General features: G+C 41.0%; 1 protein-coding gene and 1 non-coding gene across 2 annotated transcripts; both read right to left on the bottom strand.

Annotated features, from left to right (window-relative positions):
• Window positions 1-865: 865 nt before the first annotated feature.
• Window positions 866-2,932, bottom strand: LOC101315047. The gene is made up of 3 exons (XR_184611.1): window positions 2,767-2,932; window positions 1,541-1,689; window positions 866-1,054 (listed from the first exon to the last, which is right to left on the bottom strand). It is a non-coding gene; the product is annotated as an uncharacterized LOC101315047 (transcript).
• An 830-nt stretch (window positions 2,933-3,762) lies between these two features.
• LOC101311580 (putative RING-H2 finger protein ATL21B-like) lies at window positions 3,763-4,987 on the bottom strand. Its single transcript, XM_004300825.1, has 2 exons — window positions 4,336-4,987; window positions 3,763-4,259 (listed from the first exon to the last, which is right to left on the bottom strand). The coding sequence occupies exons 1-2, from the start codon at window positions 4,985-4,987 to the stop codon at window positions 3,763-3,765; spliced, it is 1,149 nt and encodes a 382-aa protein (XP_004300873.1).
• Window positions 4,988-10,387: the final 5,400 nt, after the last annotated feature.

The following is a 10,387-nucleotide window of genomic DNA, read 5'->3' as shown; positions in this document are numbered from 1 at the left end:
ACCAAACAATGGCTTCCAACATCAGCCTCCCTAGCTTTCAAAACCCTCTTCTCAAATCCAATTTCCTGGGAAGAAATGACCACTCTAATCTAGCCCCCAAGCCTTGTTTCACAGTTCAAAGAAGGCCATCCCCCCACCACCTAAGAACATATGCCAAGTTTAATCTGTTCGAAATCTTGGGAGGCAGAGGGCTCCTAAATGGAGAGCGAGGCGTCGAGAAAGAGCTTACAAGAAATGTCGAAGAACAAGCACCAGCAGCTGTTGGTGATGAGACAGAGAAAGCAGAGGGGGAAGAACAATCAGAAGGCTCGGCAATTGCTGCAATTGACAGTGCTCAAGAAGCTGCTTTTGAAAAGGAGTTGATGGGGCTTACCGGGGGATTTCCTGGTGGTGAAACTGGGTTGAGAAAGTTCATCGAGAAAAACCCGCCTCCCAAGAAACCACCAGCTGCGGAATCTGGAGCAACAGCAGTGCTAGTGAGCTCAAAGAAGCCGAAAGCACCTGAATTGCCAATATTACTACCTGGTATGATCGCCATTGTTAGCAATCCAAATAATCCCTATCACATGTACTGTGGCATTGTTCAGAGAATCACTGATGGAAAAGCTGGGGTTCTTTTTGAGGGAGGAAACTGGGATCGGTTAATCACTTTCCGACTAGAAGAACTAACTCGCAGAGAGAAGGGACCTCCAGGGAAGAATCCCAGATCCGCGATTCTTGAACCTCTGCTTCAAAAGGATTCTGAATGAGTCATTCTCTTAGTTTCTGTACCATAAGCATGTGTATTATATTCGGAATGTGCAAATAAAGAAATTCCTAGCTTTTATGACAATGTCTTTATTGCAAAACTGTAAAAGATATGTCGAGGATGGAATTCAATATCACATCGTTAAGGTGTTTGACTACACATGAATTCGACCAGTAGGCTGTAATTGTCATTTAAACAAGGTAAAGTGAACTAAGAGTTTCCAAGAGCTTAAAATAGTCAGAACAATGTCCAGAATATGGCCCTCCATTATTCAGGCTCCACAAAAGATCAGATGCAGCCACCCAACTGCAAAATAACCGTTAAAAAGATTCAGTACATTAATTACCAGCCTAAAGCAAGCGGACCAAAAAAAAAATGATTTCAAGTTTATCATATCAGCAATTTGAACATCATGATGATAATGAATAAGAGACCAGTTGCACACTCATAAAGACTATATATGTACTTCAGATGTAGTATTATAATGCAATGAAGATTTAAGCAAATAAGATCAGAAGAGAAAAGCACAGTCACATCTATATGATAAATCTACACAACACCAGAAAATTATTATTAACAAGTACTGATATGTGATATGTTTATAGTAAGAGAAGAAAACTAATGTGATACAAGTACAACTCATCACTTTGACCTATCTAGACCACTAAACGGATGCCACTGGGTGGCCAGTGAAGAGGCAAGCATTAGGGCTGAAGAATTCAGCTCCGGGAAAGTTGATGAATCAAATCATAAATAGAAATACTTGAAATAGAAGCGAAAAGTTCCACTTACCAAAATAGCTTCAATCTCTTCTTTGGATACTGGAGTTCTTGGGGGTTGTTCAGAAGCTTTTCCTCCCAAAGTTGTAGAAGCCTTTGAACCTGAAAAGAAAGCTTTAACAGAATCGCTGGCTAAAGGTGCTGCTGTCTGGGATTCAGAACCTGCCACAGAAAATTACAAGTTCTAACAGCAAAAAAAATTATGTCCATACAGACTGAGAAAAGTAAGAAACTTAAGAATTGGCTAAACAGATGCATCAGAACTAAGCTGAAGAAAATAAAGAATGGTGTTGTCATGCATACCAAAATATTACTCATGGATGCAGAGAACAGAATACTCAACTACTCACAGTGGACTTAATGTCATGATACAAAAGTAACATCCTGTATAATCAATCATCATCAATACGATAAGAGTTTTAAACATCGTTTCACCTCATCAATAATCCTCCTTAACCGGCTAACAGTACAACGTATTAGACTGTCTAACCAAAGACCGAAATCCTATCTATCCACTATATGATGAGAATGGAAAGAAAATGTACTTATCACAATAGTTAAACATGATTCCCCAAGCCTACACATGACTAAGAGCATAAAGGAATTCAATAAAGTTTTAATCACGATGGCTCCAAAGGCCAGTCACCGTACTATATGTCTCTCTTCCAAAAGCATGAAACTGTCAACTCGATTTAAGCAGCACCTAGTTATAAACCTGTGGAGGCATTTCGGGGTGTGTGCTCCGGAACACATAATTATTACACACAAACATCTCTAACCAGAAGAAAGTTCAAAACTTGTGCCAAAGCTTCCGGATAAGCACCCCTCAATTAAAGAGTCTAAATACTGTTTTACTGTTATAATGCTAATAACATGCTCCATACATGACTTGCAAAGCTTCAATTTCAGCAATTTGTACGATCCAGCCAAGCCAAAGAACATTCACACTTGAAACTTGACAAGTGTCACTTAAACTAAGCAAAATGAAACCCAGAAATCCATTAACATGGTGCATTGAAGTGTTGACAAAACGAACCACTTCTAAAGTACAACAACAACTTATGGGGTCTTGATCATATAACCAATTCAATCACAATCTTATAGGCCAATCCAAAAGAACCCATCAGAATTTCAACACTAACACAAACTTAACATTGAAACTAAGCCCATATATACATGCATACACAAAAAAAAAACTGAAAATTCATACAGGTAAAAAATCAACAAGGAAAAACTGACCAGCGGGCTTTGGATGTCTCTGGGGAAATTTGATGCGAGGGATTCGCTTCATCAACTGGCCCCCACCCATCTTTCTTTCTCTCTCTTCTCTTCACAAGGACGACGGCGGCGACGAATAGGAAGAAAGAAAGAAAGCTTCCGATGTCTGTCTGTGTATTGACAATGTAGAAGAAGAAGAAGAAGTAGCGGAATATCAACACATGCGAGATATCATTATTCGGCCCACTATCAACCGGGTTATACCCGTAATTATCCGGCCCACTAATGAATTCTTAGGTTAATTTTGATCCGAAGCAACATTTCTACGCATGATATTGTGTTTAAAGTGCGTGCCCGGGATGCTACAGGACCTTAGGGTCCGGGGGAGGTGCGCCAAAAGGTTAGGCCATTATTTTGTTTTAGCAAATCGTAATTTTAGGGGATGTAATCGATAATTGAAGATCATCCGAATTCGTGAAATCGGTACAGCCATGTTGGTTACCTGTTCATGTTGATGCTGATAATCGATCCATAACTTTTATCGTAAGTACGTAGTAACGTATCGATCGATGTACAGATGATAGGTTTGTTCTTTTTAGGTTAATATATATACAACAATTATGAACAAGTGCCATAACAGATGTGGAAATTAGTTTTGATCCCAGAAGATGTAAAGTTGTTGCGCTTAGATTAGCTAGTCTAGCTTTTGATAACAATTCCAGTGCAGTTTGGTATGATATTCCTCCAGATTGCATTTAGGACGTCCTAAACCCAGTAATATGAGTGCTAATTACTACAAGCAATAGAGATCATTCATTCGATTCATTCAAAAAAATATGATTGTTCTTCACTTAATTTGTCGCCTTAATCAAAGTATACAAATCCACCTCTGTAATATAAACTCAATCAAGAGATGTCCCATATTGCATGGTTAGTCACCCATTTACATAAGCATAATAGCATGGTGCATTAGGGCACTTGTGCTCCACTGTTATTGTGCATTAGTTAGTCATGGAATCATGGATAAATACTGGACTGAGATGTTGGGGTTGGAGATTGGTTGCAACTATGTGGGCATGTTGCATGCATGACCGAGTAACAGAGTTTCTCATCAGTCACCGAACTCTTGGGCAAATTCCGACATAGAGGACATGTGGGATTCTTTCTAAGCCAGGTGTCTATACAATCTGCATGGAAATAATGGTTGCACTCGGGGACGGTCCTTAGTATCTCCTTAGCTTGGTAATCACACAAGCATATTGGACAAGTCTTATTATCAGGCTCCGGCAGCAATTCCAAGCTTTCACCAAGCTGAATCTTGGGATATGCCTCGATGGTCCGACGATCCAGTGCCCTTTCGGCTACCGGAAGCTGCATTTGTCCGGTGGCTATAGTGGATAGTTCAGTGATGGTGGGTTCGCCACTAGACCAGTCACAAAAACAAAGTATGAACAATACCACCGGAATTCCCACGCCTAGCACTATGCCAATCTTCGCAGCTGTTGAGAGAGCACCTGAATGTGTAGAAATTTCAATGCTAGCTAGCTCCATTAACTAGATCATGAAAACAATATTTAGAATTATGTGTACCGGTTTGCGAGGAGCACCAAATCTTGGAAGTTTTAACATTCTCCAGTTCACAGAGGAGGCCATTGCTTTCACAGTAACTACAGTCAGGTTCGTTCCATGCCAACTTGACGCCCACATCAAGATACTTCGGAGCGACGACGGCTGTCGAAATCACAGAGCAGCCGTAGTAGTCCGGCGGCATTACAGTACTAGTCGACACAGCAATGACCATGTAGCTGACGTAATCATCGCCGAGGCAATTGACCGGTGGATTGTCTTTTGGTACTGTTTTGTTAGAGGAGCATTTGAGGAATGTGAAGTGGTCAAGTGCATCAAAGGGGAGCGAGAAATGTGAACCTGCAAGACTGAAGTCATTTTCGAAGAAACGTTTGGTTAGGCATTTGTCAAGGTCGTTGATGAAGAGGGTTTGCTCCCAATAGTCGATGAAATCGACCGAGAAGTCACCGGAAGATGGAAGAGTGATGATCGTTTGTTTTTGAGAGTCGCAGGAGAGATCAAAACCTGGAAAGCCACAGCTTGGGGATTGGTTACTTAGGCGGAAAGGGAAACGAATATCAGGGCGAGGGTTGCTTGAGTTACATACGGATATAGGACATGAGGCAACTGCTATGTCCGGAAGGAAGGAGATGAATAGGAAGATAGAGAAGATCATGATGAAGATTTCCAAGGTGGCCGATTGTTATCATATATATATATATATGCAGGCGGTTAAATCTAGAGAAGCTGATTGTATTTGTACCCGGACAAATATGGCCAGCCTTGCATGACTGTGACATTAATAAACCTTGTTAGAGATCTCCTTGTATTCACCAGTTATACTGAAAAAGAAAAACTACAAGGAAACGAAAGTGAATAGATCGATTGGATAATGATGATAAGAGTGCATCAAAATGATCGACGGTGAAGAACGAGGTGAGAAACAAGCTAGCTAGAGACCCCTATTTGCTACATGGTTTTTTTTTTTTCTCTCTCTCTCTCTCTCTCTCTCTCTCTCTCTCTCTAAGACCAGTTACGTATTAGCCTATTAGGTGATGGCTTTTAGTTGTTGTCGTACCCGTAATTCACATTGTACATTTTTATTGTGCCAACAGTAATACATCTATCTTTTCTTTTTCTTTTATGGTTTTTGTGGGTTATAATAAGTACGGAGCAGGGTGCGTACCAGTGTGAGCATACATGTTGGTGTTACTGCTGCACGTATATTCTAAAGTATGTATGTTAACTCTGGATGTGTAAGCCTCTCATGTTTTCGAAGTGACTATATGTAGGAAGCAAATTTTGGGTGAAGATGGCAATAGCTAGGGCCTTGTGACCTGTGGAAACACCACTCATATGACAACAAATATTATCATGCACTTGATAACAAACCTTCATATATAAACTCATCATTAGCTAACCGAGTTATATATAGTTACGTTCTACCAAACTGCATGTAAGGAATTAAACGGGCCGGAGTAGTGAAACTCAAATTGGAATGAGGGGTTTAGGAAATTTATAAAAAAAAACTATCTAGTAAATCAGCATCAGCTAATGGTTGGTCAAGTTATTGATAAATACATAGTAATTACATGTTCAAGAATATATTAGATGATGAGTTTCAAACAAAACAAGATCAATCAACATTAATCAAAAGAATATAACATGAAAGAAAGGATTCCTACGTGATTGTCTTTTGAAGATTAAAACAACATACATTATCGACTTAGCGAGAAGGTTTAGTCTGCCATAATTCAAAACCATCATTTCTGTTAATTTCTTTGTTAGATTAATTACATTAGCCGACACATTTATAACATTTGAATTACTAAACAAAATACACGGTACCTCATAAGCAATATGACCGTAAAACCAACAATATCACTTATTACATTTGGTGAAACAAAAATATGTACAGGAGTGAATAATATAAAAGACTGAGTGAGTTTACCTGTTGGTATTTAAGCACTTGACTAGGTCAATGTAATCATTCTCAATCAAATTCGTGCAATTGAGGGCACAAACGAGCTCCCAATCAAAATTTGTTTGAAATTTTCAAAATCACCATTGTTGGAAGTCTTTGGTGCTCATGCACACTTGACATGTCAAGCTCAGTCCGCAGACTAAACCATGAACCACAGAAATACTCTTCCAAGTGTATATTTTCTAAATGAAGTTACATTATAAGACAAAATGTCGCACCCAAACTTAATTAGTTCTTAATTATCCAAGTTGAAAACATCAGTGCTAGTCGATGTACATACAACGTACGTGTAGAAAGAGTTATAAGGCACTGACCAATTCCTAAGTGGTTGCTTTCTTGCTTTGTTTGTTAATCAATCGATCTTAGCTAGCTAGAGCTCCATCGATGGATCAATATTGAAGGGCTACATTGTTGTACGTGATGGTGAGAGGCAACTATCAACCAAATTGATCAATCGTGCAATTAATATATTAACAAGTAGCTATATCACTTATCACCAAGTTAATTACAGTCTTCCTCTAAGTCTTGCCGTCAACATGACTAACCAAATTATTACAAGGACGACTAGTTCCACTACGTATGTTGCTTGACTAGACTCTAATTAACTCATAAATTGACCTGAGGTTATGAGTTTTCAAAATGCCAAATTAAATTGTACGTAAGAAGTTTTGGAACTGAAAAATATATTGACACGGTCAATACCTTTACATCACTTTTAAATGTATAACTATGGACCTCTCTCTCTATATATATGCACCCTCAACTTTGATATGCCATTCATATATCTATCTCTCACTCTTTCACAACAATGTTGAACTCCTTGCTGTCTTTCTTCAATAAGAAGTCATCAGACGACACAATGAAACTCACGAAGCCTGGTGTCAAAGAAGCTATATATAGAGATGAGTTGAGTAAGAAGCCAATTTCAAATTACAGTCAAAAGATTACCTGCAGTTGCTTTGAAAGCTCGGAACCACTGCTCAGCAAGAGGGAAGAAAAAGAAGATGGAAAAGGATTAGTGGTGATGAGAGTAAAAGTAAAAATGACAAAGCAAGAAGCGGCTCGAATGCTTTCCAGGTGCAAAGATGGAGGCGTTCTTGAATTCAAGGATGTCGCAAATGAGCTCACAAAGATACCAATCACTCGTGTTACCCTTGATCAGTCCCCTGCTTGTACTAGAACAGCTGCAACAGGTTCAGTTCTGAAGAGCATCCCTGAAGAATAGTAAGAGGATCAAGCTCGTTAATTTGCAGCTTTTCATTATTAGGATGAATACTATTAGCACTAGTTCTTTCCTCTCCAGCATAAGGTAGCAAATTCATTAGCAGGGGAGTTTCACTTGAGATTTTTTGTAACAGACTATTTCTTTATGTGAATTCATTGTTCGTTCATTCCCATTTCTCCGAGATTTACTTAAAGCTTAAACTGACCGAAAGAGCATTGGTGACCACCCTCAGTTCGAAACTTTGCTTGTTAGGCAATGCTTAAGGGCTTCCAAAGTTTCCAAGCTTACGTCTCTCAAATTAAGATGAAATATAAATGATTTTTGCATGAGTGGTTAAATACTTAAAATCATGAAAAAATCTCATGAAAATATCATTCATACTCCAAATCATACAATATGCAGTTAATAGGGACAAGAAATTGGCTTTCTAAGCAACTTAAGGATGGTGAAGGAGAGAATGAAGTCCGGTCTGGGCAGTGGTTCCGAGATTAGTTGACGACATTCTCGGAACCACTGCCCAGACCGGACTTTATTCTCTCCTTCACAGTTTTGGGCTTGGGCCACTTAAGGTTGCAGCTAACCTTTTCCAGGTCCATGGAGATACCCTGGGTTGAGACTATGTGGCCCAAATAGTGTACGCTGGATTGAGCAAAATCACACTTGGATAACTTGACAAACAAATGGTTAGATTGCAAGATGCGCAAAACTGCTTCCAAATGTAGTAAATGGGACTCAAGATCCTTGCTATACACTAGGATGTCATATAAAAAAAAAAAAACGAGCACACCTTTGTGGCGAAGTGGGTGAAATATCTCATTCATTAGTGCTTGAAAGGTGGCGGGTGCATTCGAAAGACCGAAAGGGATTACCATGAATTCGTAGTGTCCGTCGTGTGTCCAGAATGCAGTCTTGTGAATGTCGGCCTCGTGCATCCAGATTTGATGGTAGCCGGACAGGAGGTCAAGCTTGGAGTAGATGGTAGACACATGTAGTTCGGCGAATAGCTCATCGGCGACTGGAATCGGAAAATGATCCTTGATCATGACCGTGTTAACTCCCGATAATCCACACAAAATCGCCAAGTATCTTTCTTTTTGCGGACAAGAAGCACCGGGGAGGAGAATGGGCTAGAGCTAGGGCGAATGATGCCTTGTGTGCACATGGCAGCAACCTGGGTCTCGAGTTCGGATTTTTGGGAGCGAGCATATGTGTATGGTCGAACATATATTGGGCCACAATTGAAGAAGTGGAATTTTATGGTTAATAGATCTGTGGGGAGGGAGGCCTAATGGGGTTCCAAATAAATGGTCAAACTGGTGTAAGAGTAATTCTATTTCGGGATGGTGTTTAGGTCATGGTTGGGTATCTAAGAATCTAAGATGGGCAGGAGAGGAGGATGAGGTTCAAGGTGTTCTCTGGGGATGAGGTCAAAGATAGAAGAAGCATCAATCTTAGAGTTAGGGTCGACGGCGGTGCCACGCAGCACATGTTTGTGCCCATCGACTGTGAACACCATAATTTTGTCCCTGAAATGCCACCTAATGAATCCCAAGATTTCGAGCCACTGAGCTCCCAAAACAAGATCACAGCCGGCAACCGGAAGTAGGACGAATGAATCCGTGAAGCTATAGCCTTGGACAATTACTGTGAGGTTCCGGGCTAGGCCAGAGGGGGTGAGGAGGTGGCAGGAAGCAGCGGTGAAACGAAGGGAGCCTGCCGATGAAATTAGGGTACTCAACCTGGCAACTACATTGGGGTTGAGGAAGTTCATCACCGCGTCGTAATCGATGAATATATCGATAGGTACATCTCCGATTGAACCTCGTAGGCGCATCATGTCACTAAGTTTTGTAGTGGTGATGGCGTGCAAGGGATAGATGGTGGCATCAGAGGTGAGAAAAGTCGCATCTTCGAGGTTGGGTGGTTTGGGTTCCTCGACTACGCTTTCTTCCAAGTCGACAGTACAATCAAGAATGGCCATGAAAGGCCTCTTGCACATTGGGTGTCCGAATACTGCTCATCACAATTGAAACATAGGTTCTTTGCCCGCTACTCTCTTTGTTCAGCTGGTGAAAGTTGGCAGAAGTGGGGTGATTTGTGGTGTTAGGAGGGGTTTGTGAGGGTGGGATATGGTGAGCATAGGGGTGGAGCAGTGAGAGGTGGTGGTCGGTGTTGAGGGGAGCTATGGGCAGTGTAAGTGGAAGATTGGGGGCAGTAGTGGGAGTAAGGGTATGTGGGCGTGGTCGGAAAGGCATGGAGAGGCGTAGCTGTGTGTTTCGGTTTTCGAAGAGTCGTGCCAAGCGTTGGGCCTCTTCTAGGGTGTGTGACTGCATCACATAGACATCATTCTGCAATTCGGGTCGTAACCCACTAATGAACATGTGAAGAAGTTCACAGTCTAGCCAGTTTGGTGCTCTACAAGAAAGCTTGGTGAAGGAGAGGATGAAGTCGTCCACCGAGCTTGTTTGTTGGAGGTGAGAGAGAGCACCCTTGAAGTTGACCGCGGTGCCACCACCAAAACGAGAAAGGAAGGCTGAGGTGAACTCGTCCCATGTCGCCAAAGGGTGGCGAAGCTCGTAGGAACTCATCCAAACCGAAGCATCGTTGCCGAAGTGAAGAACTGCGGTTTGGACCCAGTCAAGAGGTGGTACATGATGCACGCGCATATAGCGCTCGACGAGAGTGAGCCAACCCATCACATCTTCACCATTTAACCTTGGTAAATCAACTTTGGGTGGGCGGTAATGGTGTGTATCTGGATATTCAGGACGTGGTTGTAACATCCTAAAGTAGCTTATTTTGTTTATTAGTATTAATTTTGTTTTAATGAAAGTTTTGTGTGGTATTTAAATTTAAAAAAAAAAAAA

This window comes from Fragaria vesca, linkage group LG5 (assembly GCF_000184155.1).
Source record: "Fragaria vesca subsp. vesca linkage group LG5, FraVesHawaii_1.0, whole genome shotgun sequence".
Taxonomy (NCBI): Eukaryota; Viridiplantae; Streptophyta; class Magnoliopsida; order Rosales; family Rosaceae; genus Fragaria; species Fragaria vesca.
This window is presented reverse-complemented; position numbering and strand designations above follow the sequence as displayed.

Bases quoted from the DNA above. Each gene is read 5' to 3' on its own strand.
- LOC101311580 (XM_004300825.1), bottom strand. From the start codon at position 4,987: ATGATCTTCTCTATCTTCCTATTCATCTCCTTCCTTCCGGACATAGCA. The intron at 4,260-4,335 runs GTACACATAATT...CTACACATTCAG, and splicing joins TTGGTGCTCCTCGCAAACCG to GTGCTCTCTCAACAGCTGCG.